The sequence below is a fragment of the Protomyctophum bolini genome (genome assembly GCF_963924005.1).
Source record: "Protomyctophum bolini genome assembly, chromosome: 2".
Classification (NCBI taxonomy): domain Eukaryota; kingdom Metazoa; phylum Chordata; class Actinopteri; order Myctophiformes; family Myctophidae; genus Protomyctophum; species Protomyctophum bolini.
This window is the reverse complement of record NC_137863.1, coordinates 25,073,276-25,100,351: the sequence shown is the minus strand read 5'-3', so window position 1 is coordinate 25,100,351 and position 27,076 is coordinate 25,073,276. Positions and strand designations below refer to the sequence as shown.

Here is a 27,076-nt window from a genome sequence, read left to right as displayed (position 1 = left end):
TCACTAAATGTAATTTACATGATACATACTCCTGGACTAATATAGCTTACCGCATATCTTTAAATCGTCATTGATGATGAAGCTGCAGCCTGCAGAGCGTGCAAAATATATGAAAATGTCTGCTTTTCAGGTTTAGCTTCACCTCCCATTCATCTCTCTCGCTCTCTCTCTCTCTCTCTCTCTCTCTCTCTCTCTCTCTCTCTCTCTCCACTGAAGTCGTGACTCGTGACGCATGCATATATGATTGATTGTGTTATATTTATTTTTAACATCCTCGCGGACGCTTCATTTAGTCTTTTGTATATAGGCTATACAATATCCATAGCCTCCTGTATGGGGCTTTGGATTGTGTTTGTGTTCCTTTGACATGATGCAAATTCATGCAGAAATAGCGCGCCTTTTGCATGTAACTTTGGGTTTAGTGATGATGAGGGAAGCCAAGACAAACCCATGCACGCTCCAAATCCTCAGTTAGCATTTCACTCTCGAGACTACAAATGTTATACCATCAGTCGACGTGGTGGATTTGCTACACCCGTAAAATTCTCAATATTCATTTGCAACGCTGAGACCGAGGGCTCGGACTCCGGAGTGTAACTCTCAGGGTTAAACGGCCACTATGGATTTGACAGTGTGCTCAGAGGTGGAGGTGGAGCTAAGTGACTAGACTCATAAAACCCATAAACATATTCCTCATTTCACTGTCACGGTGACGCGCAACGCATTGAGCGCATGAACAAGACGTTTTACGATCATATTTTGTACACGTGATTGTGCGGTTCCGTTCCGAAGCGAACCGAGCCAGAATCTGGACTTCAACACGCTGCTCCTGTGGACTTTGTTTCTTTAGTTGAACCCGTTTTTTTCAATATAAACTTGAGGATATTTATCAGTTCCCCACCTCCGCAGCAAGGCTGCAACTATCGCGTAAAGCAAAGGAATGCGAGTTCGAAGAAAGAGTGACTGAGCGGTGAACCGGGCGGATAAGTGTAAACACACACCCAGGATTCGAACCACCGGTCGGCGGAGGAGGAGGGGGTATCCCTCCCGAGTCCCGCGGACTTGGGAGCACTTCATCCCCGGGTGGGTATACAGGCCAGCTCGTGGTCCGGTGACCATGCAGCATCCCTTGGACATGGCGCATTACTACCCCGTGGGTGGGGACATGCACGCCGACCACAGGTCGCACCGCTACCGGAGCTTCATGATCGAGGAGATCTTGACGGAGCACCCGGAGCACAAGGTGTCCTGCAGCTCCCCGGCCGGGGACCTGCTCAAGTTCGGAGTACAAGCTCTGCTCGCGGCCCGGCCCTTCCACAACCATCTGCGTGAGTTCTGCATGGAAATAAATAGGGTTCATTACAAACTGCAACCTAACCAATTGGACCCTTTCTTTATACGGGTCCGTTTGGTGAGAATAAAACCAATGCGTAAAATGCGTAACAAAAAATAATAATAATGCGCGATTTGAATTTATTCCCGGGTTTATATATTCCCAAAGAAAAGCTTGTTGGACCAAGAACTCAACTAGCCGACATATTCAGTTGCTTCTGTAAGAAAAGTATGACTGCAGTCTGCAGTGCTGTTTATTTTTTAGCGGCCAGTGTCAAAAATAATAATTGTTGCGCAAAGGCATCGAGCGGGTTCAATGTTCCGATTGAAAGGATTTGTCAGCCACTCAATAATAGTTATATGCTATTTATTATTATTTTGTATTATTATTATTAAACAATAACTCAACAAGAACGCATGCTTAAAGCTCTGTCCGTTTCCCCTTGATTAAATGTATTTTGTGTGTGAAAGCACATCATTTGAAATCTACGTTACACTTGTGACTTACGGTAGTAACGGTAGTAATAATAATAATAATAATAATAATTGATTATTAGTTATTTTAAACTGTCTTTTATAGGTACTATACTGCCCTATAGCCAAAACTATGTTTTAGACACACTGGATTATTTGTCTCAAAGGTCAAACATGAATTGGGGGATAAACACCTCGTGAACTGATGTAGGTCTACAATTAGTGCAATATCACATATAGGCGATAACCCATTTTATCAGTGCAATTACTGCACTTTGGCTTTGTAGTGAGTATATAGGGTAGGCTACACATTAGACATTAGGCCTATATCCCAATTATATTATTCGGTTATTGGTTTTGGTTTACTTTATTTTGTCATTGAAAACCGCTTTTGCGAATTTTCGAGGTCATGTTTGTAACTTTGAAGGCATTGAATAGCCATATGTCGATGTTTCTTGCAATAGCAGCACTCGCCGCGATTTATTAACCTAATTTAAATAATCGTTTTCTAATAACCTAAATGAATATCCCCCCCCCCCCCCCCCCCCCCCCCCCCAATGCAGTCCTGAAGGCCGACCACCAGACAGGCCTGCTGAAGTTCCCCATGTCCCCGCTGTCGTGTTCGCTGGGTTCCTCGCTAGGATCCCCGCTCCTATCCGGTCCCCCGGGCCTCGGGATCGGCCCCGCGTCTCACCACCTCCCGCTGGACCTCCACCTCCGAGGCAAGCTGGAGCAGCACGGCTCCGATCTCGGGGGGAAGACCAAGAAAGGCCGTAGGAGCAGAACCGTCTTTACCGAACTGCAATTAATGGGCTTAGAGAAGAGATTTGAGAAGCAGAAATATCTCTCCACACCAGATAGGTGGGTCTGCTCAAATACCCCACACATGTATTGTAGGTGCTTATTTCATTCATCTCTGAGAGAGAGTGCATTTGTACACTCAGAGATTTACAAATAAAGCTATAGGAAGAGTGGGCTCCCACACTTTGGGAGTACCGGTCCATAATGTTAAATTGCATAATGTTAGTCTGAAATAATGTGACGTAGTCTCTAGACTACACGATTTGACTGCAGGCATCATTATCAGACCTCAATTTACCTTCAACATCTTATTTAAATATGCCCATATATATAATTACCTTTTTGTAGCAATTTGTAGCAGAAATATTAGGCCTTAATTGTTGAACATTATAGGGAAAATAGCCAATGTAACATTGAGGTGCCCACAATGTTTAGTTATACTCACTCTTCCGGAAGTTCCGGATAGTATTCCGGCCTAGTATTAACAACTTCACACCTGACCCGGCCTATAAGCCAATGTTGGAACAAGAACACAGATTGATTGATTGATGGATTGATTGATTTGAAATACAAAATATACTTACAATATACTATGGTAAAAGTAGGCTATGGAAATGACCCAGAATGGTCCATTTCACAATCATTTGACTCTAAATAGTAACGCTTTAATGTGTTCATTACTTTAATATTGTGGGGCTGATTATGAGCTAAATCTGCAAAGTAATAGTAGGCGTAGCCACTAGAATTAATTAGTAAAGTACAACATTTAATTTTAATAGAAGTATATACAGTATCAAGAAATGGAAATACTAAATCAAATAAAAAGTAGGTTACCTCAAAATTGTAGGCCTACTTATAACGTTTAAAATGTGCGTTCCACCACTAGCCTAAGAGCCCATTATGTTTCAGAATGAGGAGTTTTACAATACAAGTCAAATCCTGTTTTTTGTTTAATTTGTTTGAGTCAATGAATCAATGTGTAACTGTGACAGGGTAAATTTGTATACCCATGAATCAGAGTCAAATTAAAACAGGACTGACTGAGGGTGTTTTTTCTCATCCTGTCTCTACAGAATAGACCTGGCGGAGTCTCTGGGTCTCAGTCAGCTTCAAGTCAAAACATGGTACCAAAACAGACGGATGAAATGGAAGAAAATAGTAAGTTATCATATCAGATTTCATTTAAATCATGTGTTAATTTACAGGGGAAAAAAACAAAGGTATAAACAAAAGTTTTTATTTATTTTGTTAAAGCGTTTAAAGATATTCCCATAGCAATATACAGTTTGTGCAACATGGGGATCTCCTGCATATCGCTCCAGCTGTCTCATAAAACGAAATACATTTGCAGGTCCGTACTCCGTTGCCAATTTCATCAGAGAGTAACTCAGCTTACATTTTATAGTGTTCCAGTTTTTGACTGCTCGTTTCTTTGTGTCATCACTTCCAGTTTCACTTGTTTATCCTGAGTTCTCTCTTCTGATTGAATACAATTTGTATCCCAAGCTGAATGTGCATTTTCTGTTTACTAAAGAGCTGGAGAGATATGGGAGAGCCCTGTTACTGAACAAACACCCTACCTATAGCAACGATTCTATAGAATATACAGCTAACACTCAGTCTGACACTCAGTCTGAATTTTCATTTCGTTTCACTTCATCGCCAGGACATATTTTAATGGTAGCGATTCAGGGCTGGAGCCAGGCTAGCTAACACTCATTTTAACAAAACAATATAAACTTCCTATAGCGTTATCTCTGAGAGTGTACATTTGTATACACTATTGTAGTCTTGAGAATATAAGGTCAGTATTTTCATCCGATGTGTTTTAAAAATCACACCTGTGTGAAGTGAGGGGCGCTCTTATCATCGTATACATCATCATGACAGAAAATAGATACAATGTCTATTTGCTCAGAGACTATGACGTAACATTCTTCATTCACTGGTGAAAATAGACTATCTATTCTACAATTACATGATCGTGAACGTGTTGTGATCTGGTAGATTGTTTGGAGCGAAGAGATAAGCTGGAACAAGTATACAGAGCCAACTCCGGTCAGGCTATAAGAATAGAGGGTTTAATGAATTCCCTATAAAGTGCACTGCATAACCCAGGGGTTCTTTAGGGGGTTCCAGGGGGTCCCCTGCAAAGTCTTTCTGAATATAGCATTAAAATCAGTTTAGCCACTTTAATCCTATAGCTATTTGAAATAGCCGATTCACAAGCTCATATTATGATGCAGTGCCTTGTGAGCTTCTATAGATCAGCTTTTCTTATATCTCAGCCGAATAGATTCAATCGGGGGTCCTTGACATGAAGAAGTTTGAGAACCACTGCTTTATTATGTTAATAATACATGCAATTAAATTGTAAACTATAGACAAGTATCAAACCCATGGACAAAATTGTAGATGCTATAGGTCCATCCTGATCCTATACACAATAGTTTCAATGTACACATTATTTTTATATTAAACTCATGCATACTGGTATACTTTACTACACTGTCTCTCACATGTGTTTACCTTGCTTATTGTCAGTCGCTCATGGGTGAGAGTGTCTTAAATGGGTGAAAGTGCTTAACTTTTACATTGTAACAGTACATTGAGTTTTGTGGTGATTCTTGTGCTTGCAGGTTTTACAAGGAGGGGGCTTGGAGTCTCCCACTAAGCCTAAAGGCCGGCCCAAGAAGAACAGCATCCCCACCAGCGAACAGCTGCTCTCCTCCGAGCAGGAAACCAGAAGCCAGTCAGTGTCGGAGGGCTCAACTTCTTCACATCTAGACAACACCAGCCAGGAGGAATGACCTTTTTCCATTCCAAGGACTGCTTCAGTTTGATAAGCATTTAGACACGGACCTCCCATTTTGATACTTTTTTTTACTTCCATCAATGGGACCATGCACTGTAAATCCTCACTCAGTGTTGATTTAATTCTGAAAGTGTACAAAATACGGGTCTATTTGGTTCCATTTGTACACTCCCAGAGGGACAGACAGACCCGTAAGGGCCCATTTGGGATCCCTGGTGGTCCCCCGGAACCGCTGTTGAGAAACGGTGTGATATACACACACTTCTGATTCTGATATGACGCCTAAGAAAAACTCTAGAGAGAACTCCTGACTGGGACTTGTAAATGGCACCGAGGTACAGAGACCATTTCTCCAAGTGGAACTCCTTGGTGTTTTTGTAGCTTTTATATTGTTATTATTATAATTATTATTATTATAATTATTATTATTGTTATTTTTGCATTCCTGCACCGAATCCTGATGCATCCGAAGCTCAAGTCTCTGTTCAAAGCAACGACAAACACGTCATGTCGAAGAACTTTTTATTTTTACATTTTGTTCCATCATGCATCAAGCTGTCCAGGACTGAACCAGTAGGTCTCAAACCTTTTATTGTACATATTATTCTATATAAAAAAGAAATCTGAGCTCAATTTATGCTTTGTTGCGGGCGTGCGACACCATCGTACGACGGACTATAATTGGGTGCTTTAAAAGCCTAATTCATGCTCTGTCGTACGCCGGTGTCGCGCCGAAAATAGGCGAGTGACACCGTCATGCGACGAAGTATAAATCAGCCCTAGTGGATCCACTTCACACAGTGTCCGTTTATGAATTAATTTGTCGTGTATGTCATTTTGTGTAATTATTAAATATATTTTCACTAACACTGCTCTTTTATTTTTAAGGGGTAAAAAAAAAAAATCTCAAAAATCTTATTTGATATAGTGAAAATGTATATTTAAAAGGCTTTGTCATATTCCTCACAAATACGATTATATCCACCCAATTTGATCCAATAGGTCTACAATGTTAAATTGAATAATTCAATTCAAATGTGCAGTATAGTACACGCACACACACACACACACACACACACACACACACACACACACACACACACACACACAAGCTATTAATGAGTTAATTATGTCAAGAGATGTTGCAGTGTGTTTGAAAGAGTGCTCGCCATTAATGTAATCCATATATAAATGCACTTATAGTTCAGTAGGCCTATAAAGTAGCATTAGGTAAATGTGATATCAAACACTGCAGGTGTTCTTCAGTTTGATTGAACCTTTTGTAACTCTGTAGAGATTGTATAAAGGTAAATGAACCCTATGGTTTGGCTATACTCGCTACTGTAACAAACTGTAGCATTCTTCTTCTTATAATGCCTATTCTTCAGGCTCCCAGTCCAGCAGCCATTCATTTAATATGGCTGTATATAGCCTATACTGTATTTAGGCCTTATTGCAGATATGTTTATGGGAAAATGAGAAAATAAATAGTAAATTGTAGTATGGCAATTTGCATAACGTTTATTTTGTGAATGTCAATCGAATCTAAAAATGTTGTTTTTGCCAGACTTCAAATATAATAAGCTGTATAGTTATATATACCACATTCATGATCATGATTGACAGAAACCTTCATGTGGCCTTATATATCTCCACATTTAAACTGTTTCCCATCCACATATTAACTATAGGATCCAGATCCATTGGAACACAGCCGGTTCTTTTCCCCCAGATTCCTGAAAAGTATAACGGTTTTGGACATAATGAGCGCCTGAACGCGACGATATAACACATTCACGTCACGTGCACCAAACGCATTTGCTATGCTACTGCAAGGAGAAGCCTTCAATGTCTAGAGTAGACCGTCCTAAAGGCTCTTATAGCGCCCTTAGCCGCCGCAGCACGGGTGTGATTCAAGTTCAATAATCAACGTTGCGCAAAGCTGCAGAGCAAAATGTGGAAATTTATGCTTTTAATTTGAGGATTTGCGGCTTTAGCATTTTTTATCGTATTTATTTACTTCCAATCTGTTGCGTCAACAGAGGTAATATATAGTGTTAGTCGCATAAAAGGCACATCATCCAAGCATTTGGTAACTTTTTGAATCGAGTACAGCCTATAATTTGACGGAGAAATGTTTGGATAGGCTGATTCCCCCTCTTACCACATTTGACGGGATTTAATCCCGGCCGGGGATTTTGTTGAGGCCACGTTCAAGTCAACACAATGGTCCAAATAAAAGCTATTTCTGTCCATACTAATTCATTCGTAAAGAAATGTTTAAAAACCTGTTTCATCAAATTACACTCCAGCAGGAAATAAACACTGCCCTACAATTTGTAAAAGCTGCATGCCTTTCACAGCATGCGTGATTCAAGACGGGTGATCATTCGACATTGTGTTATAAGCTATAACAAAGGCTATAGGCCAGGCCTGTACAGTACACTCTACAGGCTACACATGGTGGAAATGGCCAAATGGCTAAAAAGCCATACAGTAGCCTAGGCTATGTTTCTGGACTGGTGCTAAAATAATTATGGCATGCTGATGATGGCAATCTATTTTAAAATGGACCAATTAGTAGACTTATATTGTCACTCAGTATAGATCATTAGGATATATACGCCTATAATGTCTGATAGAGAGTAGGTTTAGGGCTGCAAATTGGCTTCAAGAATGACGTGGAGGGATCATTGAATGTTAACGTCACAAGTGTGCTATCATTCAACCGCACGTGGATAATGTATCCTCATTTTAAATCACATCATGGTCCTAGACATGATGGGCTGTGGAAGGGCCTAAACGCTTATTGGCTACTAATAATGCATTTGATTCGGCATGGGCAAGACAACGTCCTGTAGCCAATCAGGCTGTGACCTGTCCTGTCCTTGATGGTAAATTACCGTTTTGTTAAAGGACAACTTTAGTTTTTTTCAACCAAGGTTCATGTTTTAGGTTTGTTATTAGATTAAGTATAAAAGGTGAGTGTATTTTTATTTTTATTTGCTGCTTTCTTTTGTTTTAGGGATTTTAGCTGTTTTTGACAGGGAGCGGGCATGGGGCTAAATATGTATTTTATTTTTTACAAATTTCTATACGATTTATTTGTTTATTATTTACTATAGTCCTACTAGACCCCAATAAATCACACCTGGCTGCAAAAGATTAAAGATCACAGGATCTACTGAATGTGTCAAACTGACATATTGAGCCTACTGTATATGACACATGCTTCCCCCAAGTATAGGCTATACCTTCACATTCAGTAGATCCTGTGAGCTTTTGTGGCCAGATGTAATTTATTATATTACATAATAATAATAACAAATAGCTATAAAACGTAAAAAAAAATTAGCCCCATGCTCGAATGAGCTATCTTCATCTTGTAGCCTACTTTACTTGAGCATTTGTATTTTAATTGGGGTTTCACTCCATCACTACATTTCAAAGAAGACAAATATTGTAATTTTGATTCCAGATCACATTGCAAAAGTTTGCGCTTTATAGCCTACATTTAAAAAAGTATTTCTACCAGTACCTTAACTCAGATATGACAGCAATTTTCACTTAGTTGAGTAATATTTGACTTGTACAACAGTACAAATACAACCCACTATAATACAGACGAAAATAGGTGTAGATTATGATCTGTATTGCCTATAACTAGATCACTTCTTAATGCTGTAAACGGTTGGGAGTCTTTTTAAGACTATCTAATGGAACAATTAATGCTGTGAATTGTATGGACATCTTCTTCCTCATCATTGCCTTGCACGATGATCATAAAAATGGGCCTATAGCGATAAATAAATGAAAAAGGATGACAAATTAAGACTGTTAGTGTTAACATGATGAATGAATAATCTCTCTCTCTCTCTCTCTCTCTCTCTCTCTCTCTCAACACACACACACACACACACACACACACACACACACACACACACACACACACACACACACACACACACACACACACACACACACCATGTTGTATACATCTGAAAAAGCAATTTGAACAAAAACTACAAATTAGGACAATTTAAACTGCATGGCTGTAAATCAAACGAAATAGTTAGACAATAGTTTACCGGTATATTGTAGATGTGTTTACAAGCTATAACCCTAATTGTCAAAGTATACAACATTTTACACTTTTGCACGTTTGATTGACTGAGCATTTTATTGACATTATTAAAGGTACAGCAGTGGCAAGTGGTTCAAGGGGTGAGAGAGACCAAACAGTCAGAGGCTTGTGTCCAATACATTAGTCAGCACTCAAACAAACTGGACAAATAACCATACAGAATATTAAATATCAAAATATACAGTTTAAAACAAATCATGATAACAGCAATAGAAAGTGTCTTTTGAGAGACTATAGACCCAAGTCAATACAATCTGAATGTTATAGCTAAACTATCTTTAAAGTATTAGTATTATTACTGTCATATTCACAGAGGAAAACTTGAAGAGTGAAAGAGATGGAATTAATGGAAGTGATGCTGAAGACTTATTCATCTTGCACAGTATAATCCTCAGTGTCGATTCATCCAATTCAGAGTGTACAAATGTAACCAAATTGGACCCTGAAAGGAGGTTGTGGAACTTTTTTCAAGAATAGAGTGAATTTTGTCCAATCATGAAAGATACAATTTAACGTATACAATTGGGGCGGTTGTATTTTGTCTCCCTGCTGTTCTATTAAGACATTTGGATCATGTGAAATCTATCGCCTGAGCAAGCAGGCAGGCTCCATTAGTTCAATGGTAGGACTAGCAGGAAACCGGGTTCAAATCCGGGGTAGAATTGCACAGTTACATAGTGGAGCTTCTAAGGGTCCATTTGGTTACATTTGTACAGCACACTCTCAGAGTTAAAAGAACACTCTAGTCTCTGGTGTTTTACTGTGTAGGAAACAAGCAGTACTTTCTAACAATTAGGATAGAATGTGAAATGATTTTCTGGTTGCGTTCACACTAGGAGGTCTCTTAGAGAACAGAGAGTTTCCAAACGCAACATGTTTTGGTTTGGAACCGTCAATATTTAAAACAACATTCCATTTCTCTGACTTGTCCGGTGCGTTAAACCACGTCACGTTGTGTTTGTAAAAGTTTTAGAGAGTTTAGAAAGAATCCATTTCACTCTGGATTTTTGATGCTACCTTAACATAATATTATAGCTCTGAGCAATTCTGTGAGCCTGTGAACCTTGTTTGGCTTAAAAGGTCGTTGATTCCTCATCAGTGTGGATACTTTTTATACTATAAATAAAGCTGTGAGCTGATGGCTAGCAGAAGGACAAGATGATTTAGTTCCACTTAAATAGTTTCTGTGCCGGGTTGAGGACTGGGAACTTGAAAAGTGTGAGGAAATGGAAGTGTGTTAACAACCATCCAAGGTTACAAGGTGGTCTTCATTGTCATGGTACATACTGTAAGAGTGAAATGCAGTTTTGTTCATAGCTTTGGCAATATATAGAATAATAAAAAAGGGTGAGGGGGACGTTTATACAACCAACAAGAAGGGTGGATACTGGATAAGGGAAGAGTTTTGACAAAGGTGTTTGCCAGGGACCCAAAATAGTGAAAATAGCAGATCTACAAGCGCACACCGTGTTGCTTCGCCTTCGCGCCACGTTGCAAGTTTGTAGATCAGCTATTATCACTACTACTTAATTCTTCTTAAAAAAACAAAAAACAAAAAACGTTTTAAATATATATATTTTTTTTGTATAATAAAGAAACCCATAGAAATTGGTCCATGACCCACAAATTGGAAAACAGTGGTGCTAGATCATTAACACTCAAAGCAAACTTATTGTGAAGTCTAGATGATTAGAATGTAAACATGTTATGGAGATTACATAACATCTAATGTAATTGTGAACATGCAGCTGTGTAAACTTAAAGACCTTCGTCAGTGTCCTTGGCATTGTACATCACGGGCCATGCGCCACCCCTTAACCCTTATCCCTACACTTATTTGCCATTTTTTTACTATTTAAAAAAACCTTTTAAAATAGTTCAAATAGCTGATCTACAACCTCACAACATGTAGATGTAGATCGGCTAGTTGAACTATTTTAAAATGTTTTTCAAAATAGTAAGAAAATGGCAAATAAGTTTAGGGATAAGGGATAAGGGTGGCCCAAGATGGAGCCCCACATGTGCTTGGAGGGAGTGGGTACGTGAGGGGGGGAGAGCGGTGTGTATCCTATCCGTTAGCTGTCTTTAGAACTTGCACCTGCATGGCACCAGATCCACATACAGTGTAGTGTGTGGAATAATAGCACTGTCATTGTGAGGTTGTCGTTTCCAAGCCCTGAAAGTTACAAGTTCATGAACACGTCATAGTCGCCATACACAGTAAAATCCTCAGTGTTCTATCTATAACTCTATAACTAAACTCAGGGAGAAAATGTTGGTCACATCTGTACATCTGTAGGAGTTATCGTTAAATGTTAAACTCTAACGTTAAATGTTTTATATATATATATATATATATATATATATATATATATATATATACATACAGGTAGCCTATATGCACTGTGTTTCCAATTAGATCAGCAAACCCTTTTTTCTTACTCACATTTTTTGTTCTAGGCTCCTGAGGCACCAGAAAAGAACACGTTTGTGGCGGTCCTATATGAGGTAGGCTACTTTAAGAACCAGAAATTACAATAAATGCTTCTTTCCTTTTATCCTTGGTCTAAACTCTAAACAAAAAATGGTTCTCTATCTATCGCATACATGGCAATGATTGCACTCTATGTCTATGGGTTCCAGTTGGACCTGCAACACGTGTGTGTGTGTGTGTGTGTGTGTGTGTGTGTGTGTGTGTGTGTGTGTGTGTGTGTGTGCGAGCGCGGACAAAAAGGAAAGTAAGCTATGCAGAATATCAAAGGGAGACTTTCTACATATTTTGCATTGCATTCGTGCATCTCCTTGTTATCATGGATCAAATCCCATGGTGATAATTAAGAATTAGGTTGGGAGTGGCTTATTGTCGGTATCAGCCAGTAACACGCGGGAGTCTGTCCCCGTTACAATGGGCTAGACCCCTGGGAGATGGAGTCTGTCCCCGTTACAATGGGCTAGACCCCTGGGAGATGGAGTCTGTCCCCGTTACAATGGGCTAGACCCCTGGGAGATGGAGTCTGTCCCCGTTACAATGGGCTAGACCCCTGGGAGATGGAGTCTGTCCCCGTTACAATGGGCTATAGACCCCTGGGAGATGGAGTCTGTCCCCGTTACAATGGGCTAGACCCCTGGGAGATGGAGTCTGTCCCCGTTACAATGGGCTATAGACCAGGGATACTCAAATAGATTTACCTGTGGGCCACATTACAAAAATGGCAAGGGGCCAGGGGCCAGTAGATAAAATTACGACATTAATGATACTTGATAACTTCTCTCTTTCAATTGCTTTATTTTCGCAAAATGTATCAAAGTACAATGTGCATGCACACAATATGTAAATAAATAAATGTGTTACATTTTCTTGCATAAACACAAAGAGCTGTTTCCATAACTGCACAAATTATTGCACATAACATGAGTAGCTGTTATAATAACATAATAACATAACATGAGTAGCTCTTTGCCTGCCTGCCTGCCTGCCTGCCTGCCTGTCTGTCCATGAGTAGTTATTTGTCTGTCTGTCAATGAGTAGCTGTCTTACTGTCTGCCTGTCTATGAGTAGCTGTCTGCAATTTCCATTTCCGCAATTTCCGCAATTACCATTTCCGCAATTTCCATTTCCGCATTTCCGCAATTTCCATTTCCACCATTTCCGCAATTTCCATTTCCGCAATTTCCGCAATTTCCATTTCCATTTCCAACTATTAATGGCAGCTGGGTTTCATCATTCAAATAAAATAGAATTCTGTCCGTTTAGCTATAAAATTATGTCAGGGAATAGGGATACACAGTATATGTCTTTCATTTGCATTGCATCTCCCCCCCCCCACCCCAAGCCACATCAGGCCCGCGGGACCATTATGACTGGCCCACCAATGAAAATCTAAAAAAAAGAAGAAAAAAAAATCTGGAAAATGAAATAAAAATAAATAAATCTGAATGAAGGTTGAGTATCACTGCTATAGACCCCTGGGAGATGGAGTCTGTCCCCGTTACAATGGGCTATAGACCCCTGGGAGATGGAGTCTGTCCCCATTACAATGGGGAGATGGAGTCTGTCCCCGTTACAATGGGGAGATGGAGTCTGTCCCCGTTACAATGGGCTAGACCCCTGGGAGATGGAGTCTGTCCCCGTTACAATGGGCTATAGACCCCTGGGAGATGGAGTCTGTCCCCATTACAATGGGGAGATGGAGTCTGTCCCCGTTACAATGGGCTAGACCCCTGGGAGATGGATTGCTGAGGTGGAGTGCCACACCTACCATCAGTATCCAGTATTTCCCGCACGACTTGCCGCACCCAATCCACACTACTCATATACGCTGAGTGCCCGGGATCGAACCCATGAACTTGTGGTCGAAAGCTACTTGACACATAACAATACGTTATAATGTGAAAATTAAACTCACTCTGAAATGACAGACTTTCAAATACACTAAAGATTCAAGATTCAAGACTTTATTGCAGTTTCAGTGCACTAAAAACATACATACGATACATACACATATTCACATCACGTAATCAGACAGAACACGATACAAAAGTACAGACATCATATGAGGGGGACCAATAAATAAGAAGAATGCAAAACGTTACAATTAATGTTGAATAAATAAATAGCAAGGCCAATGATTTTTGACGCTGTGCGTACCACCCTTTCAAGCCGTTTCCTCTCTAAGTCAGTGGTGTTTCCATACCACACTGTGACTGAGAAGACGAGGACACTCTCCACAGTGGCTCTGTAGAAGTGAACCAACGCCTCCCCAGTCACACCGAACTTCTTTAAGAGGCGTAGGAAGTGAAGCCTCTGGTGGGCTTTACTCAAGATGTTACTAGTGTTAACTTCCCATTTTAGGGAGCAGCATATAGTGGTGCCAAGGAATAAAGTGTGGGCTTGTATTGTTGTGGTCTACCATCATGACTTGAGTTTCAAAAGATTCACTTTTACCAGCAGGATTGCTGGCACTAATTATCCCACACAGTAAAATGTTAATTAACAAGTGTCAATGTAAATATGGACTGGCAAGGGTCAATTTGTACACTGTCAGAGATATTAACACCACCACATTTGAAATAGTTTCTTCAAAGACAAAAGTAATATAACTACAACATGATTACACATTAAGAATCAAGAACCAAGATAAGCAAGTACAACGTAAGTACATAACAGTTTCTTAACGAGAACGGTTTGCCAAATGTTTCTGTTCATTTCTATGGATACTGTGTATACAATAGGTCTTCAGAACTCTCTCTCTCTCTTATGGATTTCAGATTCTTGACATTCTTGTTAATCATCCAACGTGTGCATTTTTCACTGGTGGTCTGGTCTCTTGTAGCACACTTCTCCATTTCACTTAAAGATCCCCGTCTGACATACACATCTGTGTATGTCTCACACACACACACACACACACACACACACACACACGCACGCACGCACACATGCACGCACGCAGCGCACGCAGCGCACACCAATCTAAGCAAATGGCTAATCAGCCCTTGTCCAGAATGTCACATTTCTGTCAGTGCCTAATCATACAGAGTCAAGTGCTGAGCATTAATTTAACTCTGAGAGTGTATGATGAGACCCTTTGGGTCCATTCATACACACTCAGAGTTAAAGTAACATTCAGGAATTTAACTGTGTATGCAAATGCACGACAGGTCAACCCAAACAGCAGACTTGAAGCCTGACAAAGTTGCCAAAGACAAAACAGTACACACAGAATGTGTGGGGTCTCCGCTAGGGGTCCGGCTGTACGGAGAGTGGGGCTCCCTTTGTCAGCCGTATATGATGCAGACTTCATCCACCCCCCACCCCCATACGCTCCCCCACCCCCCCTCCCGCCATGGGCTTTGAACAATGTTGCGTTGGAGTTGGACAGCAAAGCCACTTCCGACATAAATTACAATCAGGACGACGGACGAGTCAGTCCAGCCCAGGAATCAGAACATTTGGAACATCTACATATCCATGCAATTGAATCATTATGAGACCCCCCCCCCCCCCCCCCCCTCTCTCTCTCTTTCTCTCTCTGTGGCGGCAACGACAGCATTCTGGTGCAATTAGCCAACAGTTCTCAAACATTTTCATGTCAAGGACCCCCAAATTAATATGTATTTGGGAACAGACCCCCATCTGAAAATACTTTGTGCCAGGGGCCTCCCATACAAGATTTGGGTTGTTAAAATGTTTCAAAAACATACAAAAAATTCTAAATTCTTTCATTTTTTTTAAAGTAGCAGATTTACAAGGTCACAAGTTGTATTAGTAAGTGGCAAAACTGATATTGATGCCATATTAGGATATATTTTTCTCAGGACGCCCTGGAACCCCCTCAAGGACTCCTGCAGAGTCCCCAGACTCCACTTTGAGAACCATTGCAATAATGGACCGGGGGGTTGTGGAGGGGGCCCAGGGCGCTGCTGACCCCAATTGTGGAGCCGGGTGTTTATGGAGTCAAAAAGGTGCACGCTTTTTAGACAGAGCCCAGGATGGTGTGGTTATAAGTGTCCGGCCCACGCACACACGCATGCACACACACAGCGAGCCAGCCAGCCAGCCAGCCGCGCACAAGGGAGAATTTCTCCACGATTAAAGACCCTCTGATTAATGTAACGTATGTGCCAAAACTGCACATGCGGCGTATGATCCCAATTAGACTGAAACCCAAGTCTGACCAGGCACAGGTCCACATCAGCGCTGACATTCTTCCCCTTGTTTTCATTGGATGTTCCTTGACAACAAGAAAGAGTTTTTTTTCGCTTTCTTGCAAGGCTGTTAAAAATTAAACTTGTAGAGATAATTCCATGTGAATGATGTTGAGATTACGGTGAGGCATGTTATCATTGCTCCGTGCATTAAGCTGGACATGCATTGTGCGATGGGGGCCGAGCGTGATAAACATGTGAGAATATTGTCTAAATCAGCGATTCTCAAAGTGAGGTACTGGGGACCCTCAGAGGGCCTTTGGCGGGTTCCATGGGTGTCCCCAAATGAGAAACAGTTTAACCACTTTAACCCTATTTTATACTTTGGCTGCCTATTCCAAAATTACATTAGTACATGAAATTGACATGAAAATCTACTAGAACCACAGCTGTTAAGCACTCAACCCAGCCCACGTGAGTAGGCCTATACGTTGTACACACCCAGGCTGCAGCATACAGAAAAATAACGTGTCAGTTGTCTGATTTTGTAAATTCTTGATCAAACTGTTAGTTATAGCAGCTAGTTATTATTTAGACAACTAAATCAAGTCAAAGCAGTATTCAAATTGAAATACTATAGCCAATTAGAAAAGGAGATAAAAATATCTATTAAGTTCAGCATTTAAATTTAGTTATGGATGCATCTCTATGCATTGTGCAATCGTTGCTTGTTCAATACTGCTTCTGGTTATACGGTTCTAAGGTTAAGACTAAATACAATACAGAACCTTTGCAAGGGAGACCTTGCCAAGACGGGGCAAAAGCAGCAACAACAAACAATAATAAATGATAACAGAAACGTGCCACAATTACACTAACCAAAGAAGATAAAAGTTAATAATCAGGGAGTGAAATCGGGAGAACCTATGACTGACAGGTAGTTAGCTTAATGGCAACTATTTCCATTCCATTAAGCAGGGCCATGTGTCGTTTACACACGATTGTTCCAAATGCTGCCATTGTCAACAGAATTGGATCGTTCATTTTGGAGCTCCAATGTCTGTGATGCGTGACAAACTGACCAAGTCTCACAGGCCATTTCATCCTTTTGGCAGCCATGACATCTAACCACTTACACCCTTTATACTTAGATGACCAGGGTTCCCCAGGGCTCTATAATAGGTTCCTCCTTTTGTCTCTGTACACTAAATATTTCTGCCGAATGATCACCCCAGAACAGGGACGCTGAAGTTCTTTGTGTGATTAAGTCACATTGATCTGTTTGTGTCATGACTCATGAGAGTATCATTACTGGCTTCGGCCTATATGATCATCCACATCATGTATGAATGAGGCATCATAAATCCTGGTCTCTAAACTGCCTCCCCCTGGCCAGCCGGGACGCCTGATGCAGGGGAAAGGAACTGGTTGGAGTAACGTGTTCCTTCCACATGCTACGTCCAACGGACTTGAGTTCAAGTCCGTTGCTCTCACCATGTCCCCCATATACTGTATGGGAACTAGGTTGGCAGAGGGTGTGTAGAGCCCAGGATCACATTAGATAATTGACACAGGGGTGAAAAATGGGTTACAAAATCGTGGGATAAAAATTAAAAAATAAAGAATGAGGCATCATCAACAAATTAATATTTTTATGTGTCGCCTGATATTTGCCATCGCAGAATCGTTTATTCACATCACTGTTTACTGCACGTAAGGCTCAAGTTCAAACCGCCATTTGTGAATTAATACTCAACACCATGCTGCGATTTGCAATGCAGTATAACTTAACAGCTTCACGAGCAGTTGAGTGTAACTATCATTCATTATGAGGCCTAGAGCTCGCCACTTCTCAGAGGAAATGAACTGAGCATGGAGAACAACTTTATTTTGCAGTTTGAAGTGATGGTGGCATAAAGTCCTCTCTGTTATGCCCTTCTTAACCACCCCCCTCCCTTCTCTCTCACTCGGGGGCCACAGTTTAAATAAACAGAGTCCCCCAGACTTCAGCATTTACCTGTTACAATTCATAATGACCAACATTAGAACTGTACCTGCCCTGGCAATGTAGAGGCAATGTAGAAGCAAATTATGTTCTTTTTTGTTCCCCCAAATTTACCCAGGGGACTTTATTAAGCCCAAGGAAAGGCATAAACACGGTTTTCCTGATTTATATTTTTGATTGTCATTATTTGGTTTCATCCTAGTGACTGAAATTCACTTTTATTGTATTGTATACAATTTATTGTATGTAATACTAATAATAATATGGTGCTCAGCTGATGTCCAATTCGGGTTCAATATCGGTCACCACGCACGCAGCACATTCACTTCTCCTACACATTTCCACTCTCAAGTAGCACTATACTGACAGCTTGGGGCAACATCTGAGCGTCCATCAACGTTCGACAACAGTCCCGGTAATCCCGCCAACACTGGAATGCGGAAGTGCCCACTCCCAACTCATAATGCACAAGTTGACAAGTCTGCTAAAAACATTTAAAACAAGGCAGGCAAACTTGAGCCCTTTGAGGCTCAATGCGGTGCGAGGTCTGCTTCCGCCAACTCAGCACCATTGGAGTTGTGTACCGATAGCGACAGAATGGTATCATCACAACCTCTTCAACATGTGATGTGGAGGGGCGTCCCATCAGACGTTGACAGACCCGTCCCAACTCGTCACCCGTTTGACGTCACGCGTGTGAGAACGTGTTGGCCCCTCTGGTCAGCTCTGTGTGCACACAGCTTGGAGGAAACGTCAAGGCGTTCGTGATTGATTTGAGATGGGCGATTCCCTGACTTCATGCTTGTGTAAAGCAAGACAGCTGTTGGGAGAAATCAAATTCCAACGCAGGAGCCGGAGAGAGAGACATATTTTTTCCATCTGTTTAACGGAGCCGTTGCCTTTCACTCGATGAGTAAATAAAAAAACATGGCCAAGATGTGGCGGGAGGTCACTGAAACTCTCATTATATAGCAATTACTGCACAAAAGCCCGTTTCCTTAAAAAAAATATCCAGCTTGAAAGTCAATCCCACTTTCTAGGGCCTCTCAGAAGTAAGACATGACAAGGCGGCAGCTTCTCTCTGGTAACAACTTCAAGACCTACTTATAGTGTGAAGGAAACCCATTTTCCTCAATCGTTCACTTTTGTTGTACTGTATTGTAACTAACTTTCTTTTTGTCCTCCTTTTTTGTTTTGAAATGAGACTGTTCAGCAGACCTCTTAAAACCTTTTTCAGATACAGGACACACACACACATGCGCGCAGACGAACGCATGTGTGTGTGCCTGTGTGTTGGAGAGGTGCTTAAAAGTTACAACAGACATTTTATCTCTGAACGATCTTAAGGAAACAACTTCCTTTCATATTGGTGCTGGAAGTGTATGCGCTGTGGAATTTGGATAACTGCACCACGGCACTGATAGACTGAGTAAATGTTTGAAAGGAGTCATACAAAAGTACATCGTCTTAAGTGATTCAGATCACGAAAACTGATTACAAGCTACTGTATTTTTTACATGTGACACAAACTCGTGCAGCCGTGCACACACACACACACACACACACACACACACACACACACACACACACACACACACACACACACACACACACACACACACACACACACACACACACACACACACACACACACACACACACACACACACACACACACACACACACACACACAGCACAATATCAAACACAGAAGACCATGAGCTTGCGTAGATATTTGTAGCATATTGGCAGAGGCTATACCCAGTTACACTTTTATTCAGCAATAACTTCTTCATGTGATGTTGCTTGAACAGTATCTGATTCAGGCATACACCAATGTACTTTGGGGCTTGCTGGAACTCCAGGAGCTTGTTGTCAACAAACACGTCGAGTTCCCGCTTTGCATCTCTGTTGTTAAATATGCCCATGTGGGCTTGTCCTCACATTTGCTTCTGGTCTTGTAAGTAACACTTTACGAGCCATGCAGCCCATAGGGCAGAAGTCTATCTCCTGTTTCTGTATAGTGGGCATGAGGAGGCATGATGTAGTACAAGTACATACCCCAGCCATGATGTACAAGTACACCACGTGGACATGGCACTAGTACGTCGCAGGGACCTGCCAACCCTTGATTGATTGATTTATTAACAGTAGGCCTATGCATAATTGGTACATTTCAAACGAAAGCACAGCTCAATACAAAAACTGTCACTTTGGACGACGCCATGATAAAGCATTACACTTGTTTACAACCGGGTTCACCATTTTCAATTCGTCAGAACATTTAGAGACGTAAAGATATATGCTGAGTGCCAAGCAGAGAGGCATGATTGGATTCCAGTCTTTGGCATGATGACCCGGGTGGGGAATTATATCCCAACCTCCCAATCTCAGGGAGGACACTCTAACTCCAGTTCTAGCCTCATCATATTGGCTCCCGGTTGTTTTTAGGATTGATTCTAAAATTATTTTACAAAACAAGTTGTCTTTGTGTTTTCGCAAATACACATAATACACATACAGTATACAGACAAACAGAAATCATTTCATTAGTTTGGCATCAAATCGACGCTCAACTGATTAAAAGTTTAAAACCTAAAGAATGTGTTCAAGGTGACATCCCACTGGTCTTAGCAGAGAGGCAGCTCACATATTTGACTTTGGAAATGCAGCGGTATCCCCCTTTAACCCGCAGGTCTACGTTCCAGTGGAAAGAGTTAGTATAAGGGATGTTTAAGCCATTTGTGATGTCAAAGACTGGACAGCCCGCATATACATCATCTTACTACAATTTTGGGATGATGAGGATTGTGAATTGATAACACCTGCACCAGAGCAACAACTTTAATTAAATGTGAAGGCTGCAGATCAGTGGCGGCGTTCGCAAAATGCAGCAGTCAGCCTTTCTTCTCAGCATCCCCCCTCCCCCTCGCCCCCCTCCAATTTCTCTACCGTCATTCTGATGTTATATTATCACAACTGATTTTTCAAATGTAAAATAATATTCATTAGCTAACCCTAGAAATAGCGCCTTTGAAGGCTTAACTTGGCTGTAGTATTAAGTCCGATCTGTTCTTCATTGTATGAGGGCGGCACGCGCCAAAACTAGCAGATCTATAAGCTCACAACATGGCAGATGCTATACCGTCACACAAAAGCCATTAGGAAGAGGACGCGCGACAGGCAGTCGGTCATTCATTCGGGGTCGGACGGCTTGTGAAACAAACACATTCCCCAATTTCACGCGATTGTTTTTGATATTCAGCCTGCTATCCAATCCGTCCTCATTTTGTTTGATTGCGGGCTGTAGAAATATCCAAAGTGGATTAAAATAGCATTGGGCCTTTTTGTGTTTGCAACCATAATCTTCCAGATGGGCCTCACATGGCTGTGGAATCACTGGGGGAAGTTTCCTCACTGGCCTTTAGTGGATTTCAGTAAAAACAATCAGAAGGTCCTGGCACAGGAACTGAACGTACATGCGTCTGTGATCGACTCGCGGACGCTAAGTAAAGGTGACAGTTATAATGACCGTTGTACAGTGGAGACCAGTGGCACAGATATATGGAAAGGAATGGATTCCTTAATGTGGAAGCAAGGCATAATCATCATTGACTATTATATTGTGTACATGGAACATCTTTGATATAAGTAAAACATATGATCTACATACAAGCTCACAATATGTTGCGTCGCATTGCGTTGTGACCTTGCAGATCAGCTATTTTCACAATTGATTTTAGGATTAGCTTATTAAGTAGATGTTCCTATCTTATCCAAGACAAATTGTGTTGTTCTCGTGCTGAGGGAGTATACATGTCTGGTAAATGTAATTTGATATGTTTGGCAGCTGCCAAAAAAAAAGAATGCATGAGACTTGTTTTCATGCGGAGGCAATTATGCTCCCATTAGTCATATTATTGATGATCATTTACCTTTTAATATGAATATGGTATTAATACTGTAATACCGAAATAGTCGATTTACAAGCAGTTGTTTTATGTCGGCACGCGACATTGTCATATGGCAAAGTATCTTTAGATGTTGAGGTGAATGTGAGCATGTAAACTGTCCTTTCATTTTGCATTTGACTCCCAGTGAAGCATAATGTTTTTCCTGCAGGAATGAATGAATGAATGAATGAAGCAGGGAAGGGGGAGAGTTCTTCGGCAAAAACTGCCAAACCACATTTCAAGAGCTGCTTCTAAATGGAGCGATGATGTTTGAAATGAAGAAGAAGGGGGGGGGGGGGGGGAGGAAGGAAAGCGTGAAAAGAGAGTTTTGTTCCAAGGCCACCCAAAGCCTCCAAAATGACATTACAACTTGGGTGTTAGGTTTACAGGCAACTAAAATATGGATAATCGTATATTAATATCCCTCACAGCCCAGATTAACCATATAACATAAAAGTTGCCAAAAATATTTCACCTGACCTGAAGCAAAATATTCACAGTTTGTCACATGATGAAAGTATAAGTGACTCCTCGCGTCGAGTTCTTATAGCTCTGAAATCACTTATTTTCGACAGGTGACACCTTTAAGGGATGGAGTAGGCCTCCACGGTACTCAACGTGGGGTCCGGGGACCCCCCAAGGGTCCTTTATGCATGGGTTCCAATAGTTCCCCAACTAAATGATTGATAGTTAGGTATCGAATGCACTATTATGTGTCTGTAACTCAGAGCATATACAAGCCGTGAATTGGAATCTGTGTATGCTTGGAATCAGGGCTTCTCAACCTGTGGGCCGGGGCCCACCAGTGGGCTGTGAGGTACTGCAAGTGGGACCCCAAATAAGTGAGGGGCACTCACTGTGGCTGACACATGACGTCACGAGTGGGAGCCTGTTGGTTTTTGGGGGCTTGCTGATTTTTGGGGGAGCATGACTTGGCTGCCACATGACGTCATGTCTGCAAGCCAGACATTGGAGAGGCCCCTCAAAAATACATGTACGTAAAAAAGGTAATGAATTATTTTCTTTAAAACCTTCAAAAGAGAGTTTTCATTGGAACGAGGCGGCAAGGAAGCTCTGCTGGATTTGAAGCCAAAAAGGTTTGATTGATTTTCAGCATGCAGTTCTCATTAATGGCCCAGCAGATGTCGCTATTTCCCCTCCCGCTGGCTGTAACATTCCATTCAAGCGAATGAGGTTTTGGCGGACTTCACACTTGATTGTCCATTAAATACATTATGTTTTCAATCTCTGGTCTAAATAAATGATCTTGATCTTGCGTTTAGTAAGTAATTTTTTTAATTCATGTTTACGTATGCTTCTAGGGCTTCTACTGCTTGTACAGAGTGAAGACCCGCAGCCAATCCTATTGGCTTGCCTTTAAAGCCACTAGCATTCATTTCTGGTTGCTTTTCGGACCGGACGTTCCAAGATGGTGGATTTGAATTCGCCAAAATAGTGGCTTCAAATCAGAACGAAGGTTATTTCTTTGTTCGTTCCATTGATTGAACACATCATTGATCATGGAAAATAAACATGCTCTGAAAATGCACGTCGCCTACGGGCCCACCCCTCTGACCACTTACCACCCCTCTGACCACTTAACACCCTAGCCGGTGTCGTATGGGTGGGCCGCCAGAACTTTCTACATTTTTAAGTGCAGGGACCTGATCCAGAAAAGGTTGAGAACCACTGCTATAAATTATAGACTTTACATGGACACATGTCTCTGCAAAGAAGGGGAGGGGGGGTCTTAAATTGGCAAGAGATTCATGACCTGTTAACACAATGGGGGGCAGCGCAGATATGCCAGTGTGTCCCAAACACAGCCTACATTAAGGAGCTGACTCTCTTAAACATACTGATCAAAATATTAATGGTAAGCATAAACACCTCATGCCTTTATCTGACAGTGATTTACTTTGCAAAGACTTTAATCCAAGAGCACAGAGCGCGGCTGTGCTCATTAGCGGTGGCCTGTAGCTCACACTTCGGGGTGACACACACAGGTGGGACGCTCAGAGCACCCGAGTGACTATTGTGTTTATGTTATCTTATAAGCTCTGTTTGAAATTTGTCAAACTGCATCATTGTTTAACTATGTGCCAGTCAAACTGTGCCGCTGCCAGATGGGTGCCTCTCTGCTAACCTTGCCCAGAGGCTGATCGACCACACGAAGCACAAGTACTGCTTCACACACACACACACACACACACACACACACACACACACACACACACACACACACACACACACACACACACACACACACACACACACACCACATTAAGACCTGCATGAAAATCTCTTTGAGAAAACAAAACAAAAACAACAACGTGTTTTTCAGATTTTTAGCGGCGTTGAATCGGTTTTCCGGAAAATGCGTCCAGTGTGCAACCACCTTTACTCTACGACACCAATTTCATGTTAAATGAAACCTTATACACTAACACACATAAATTAATGTCCCTTGTGAATGTGATAACTGCAGAAAAAGTGACAACATCACAGCGTAAAGTTCTGTATTTATTGGAGTTACCGAGCACAGGGCTGCTATTGTAGACTAGAGTCTGCTAGGTGTTAATGTTTATGGAAAAAGTGCGGGGGAAAATGGCTGACAGAAAAGGGAAGAAAAAACGTAGCAATTAGCTTCTATTTAGCTTTAGCAAATGTGACCCACCGTGCTCAGATAAAATAAAAATAAAGACTTAGCCACTTTGCCGCTCATTTTCCCAGACATATTATTCATATAACGTGACCTCCTGTACAGAAGAGAGAAGGGTTGGAACATGAAAACGTTAAGTTGCCCTACACTGTACTTAAGATCTCATAAAGTGGACGTTTTGCGTTGATCCCATGTAACTCCCGACACAGCGTGATCATAATTTTATGGTTGCTCTGTGGATTTGAAACATTTTTTCTTTCTTTCTTTCTTCCAGTGCCGCTGTAATACATCACCAAACCGGCCCACAGAGGCTTGCTCCAAGCAGCCAGGTTGTGTGTGTGTGTGTGTGTGTGTGTGTGTGTGCGTGTGTGTGTCACAGTTTGTGTGTGTGTGTGTGTATGTGTGTGTGTGCGCGTGTGTGTCACAGTTTGTGTGTGTGTGTGTGTGTGTGTGTGTGTACTGTAAATACAGTACATGCTTCAGTCAAGATGACACTGGATATTATCTCAGTGGCCTGCTAACTTCCTGTTTTGTTATTCAAAAAGCTAATTTCCCTACTGTAAAATCCCCAGGGATAATTCAACTTTTTTTATCCACTAAAACATTAATGCTAGGTTTGACTGTGTAATTTAATCTCCAACACTATGTAGCCTACAATACTTTTGAGCGTATAGACTACTTTTATTATTCTTGAATTATATTTACAGATTTACTTTCATCTGCTTTTATCACACAATATTCTACGTTTCCACTATAAGCGAAATAGCATCAACAATTAGCAATAACATTTGTACTGTTACTGTAGGGCTACAAGATCAAACCAGGGGAAATTCTAATTCAGCGTGTACGTTTTATTGTCCTCCGCAGCTCTGCTCTTGACAGATGCAAAGCAGAGTCAGTCAGGAATCTGTTTTTAACAATCAAACAAAGATTAAGGACGTTAAAAGCCATTGCGGGGCTTTGTTTTGACAAGCTGAAATATTCCTCCGGCATAATATTTACAGCGGACAAGCAGATTCGCACAAAGACACTAGACGGGTGGATGGGGTCCGTAAGTGCTTTGCATCAATTTAGCCTGCTAATGTCCAAGTTGGATTCTGAGCTGTACTCTTGTCATCAAATGCAATAAATTAGGGCTAAATGTAATGTGTTCTCTGCTGCAAAGCCTCCCTCACTGTTATTGTAAGCGCCTGGATCTAATGAGAGCGCTCCAGCTGGCTCTATCAGACTCCGGGGCTCACAATCTAAACAGATTGACATAACGCAGGTGTCCACCGCCTCCTCTCTCTGGCACCTTCGCTAGAAAACATTAGATTATGAGCAGAGCTTCCTTTATAGCTTTTAAATGGAGGCCCTCGCAGGTCAAGGGCTGCTCGCCCTGCTGCATCGCGGTCGAGCCCGGTGCCGTCCCAAAGAAGTCGCTGGGCCGGGAGGCACTGGACAAAGTAGTACTCCCAGTACTCTAGTCAAAGTATAGATACTCCTGCTCAAAAATGTCTCAACTGCAAGTAATAGTTGCTAAGTCAAATTGGTATACTTGAGTTCAGAATCAGACAATCTGTGAGCTTGTACTATTTTCACTATAAACCTAAGTACTTATCTCATAATAGAGTGGAAGCCATAAATATCCAACAATACAAATACTCAAGTATAAAGCACAGATGACTGAAAAAGAAATGTACTTAAGTACAGCACTCAAGTAAATGTATTTGTTACTGTCCTATCCAGCACTGACTCAGGACCCGGGCGGAGGTGCGGAGCGAGGCGGTGACGGATGACACCCGCGCTGACAAACATACCTGCAGCTACAAAGGAAGCGTCTGATGGATGGCCGTCCAGATTGCTTTTCTTACATGTTTGTATATAAGAGCCGTCATGCAGTCGCAGCTTCTCACCTCCTCAGCACGCCCAGGAACCTCTCCTGCCCGGCGGGCTGGGGGACGGGGGGTAATGTTTAAATGTAATGTTTAGTTCAAAAATAGCAGATGTACAAGCTCGCAGCGTGGCACAAAGTGACGTGCGGTGAGCTTGTACATCTGCTATATTTTTGAATAGCCGACATATAAATGGATATATATTTATATGACATATAAATGATTCTCGCTGGGGACCCACTGAATCCTTTTCATTTTAAAGAGCCCCAGCTTAATATGCATTTGATTCCATTATATAGAGAGATTTTTTGTTAAAATAGCCCGCAAGTATAAAACAAGGTTAAAGTGGTTAAACTGACTGTGATGTA

General features: G+C 41.4%; 1 protein-coding gene across 2 annotated transcripts; it reads left to right on the top strand.

Annotated features, from left to right (window-relative positions):
- Positions 1–713: 713 nt before the first annotated feature.
- Positions 714–26,831, top strand: barx1 (BARX homeobox 1). 2 transcript variants are annotated; one of them, XR_013965197.1, is made up of 7 exons: positions 714–1,328; positions 2,370–2,667; positions 3,681–3,765; positions 5,247–5,995; positions 12,027–12,074; positions 25,109–25,163; positions 26,563–26,831. XR_013965197.1 is itself a non-coding variant. In XM_080780946.1 (4 exons), exons 1-4 carry the CDS (start codon positions 1,118–1,120, stop codon positions 5,415–5,417), a joined length of 765 nt encoding a protein of 254 aa, XP_080637072.1. In that variant the 5' UTR covers positions 714–1,117; the 3' UTR covers positions 5,418–6,355. The 2 variants fall into 2 exon arrangements, 1 of the variants encoding a protein (XP_080637072.1); XM_080780946.1 differs by lacking the exons at positions 12,027–12,074; positions 25,109–25,163; positions 26,563–26,831 and having other exon boundaries at positions 5,247–6,355.
- Positions 26,832–27,076: the final 245 nt, after the last annotated feature.

Coding starts and splice junctions, on each gene's coding strand:
- barx1 (XM_080780946.1), top strand. CDS start 1,118: ATGCAGCATCCCTTGGACATGGCGCATTACTACCCCGTGGGTGGGGAC. Junction 2,668..3,680: donor TATCTCTCCACACCAGATAG/GTGGGTCTGCTC, acceptor CTGTCTCTACAG/AATAGACCTGGCGGAGTCTC. Junction 3,766..5,246: donor GGATGAAATGGAAGAAAATA/GTAAGTTATCAT, acceptor TTGTGCTTGCAG/GTTTTACAAGGAGGGGGCTT.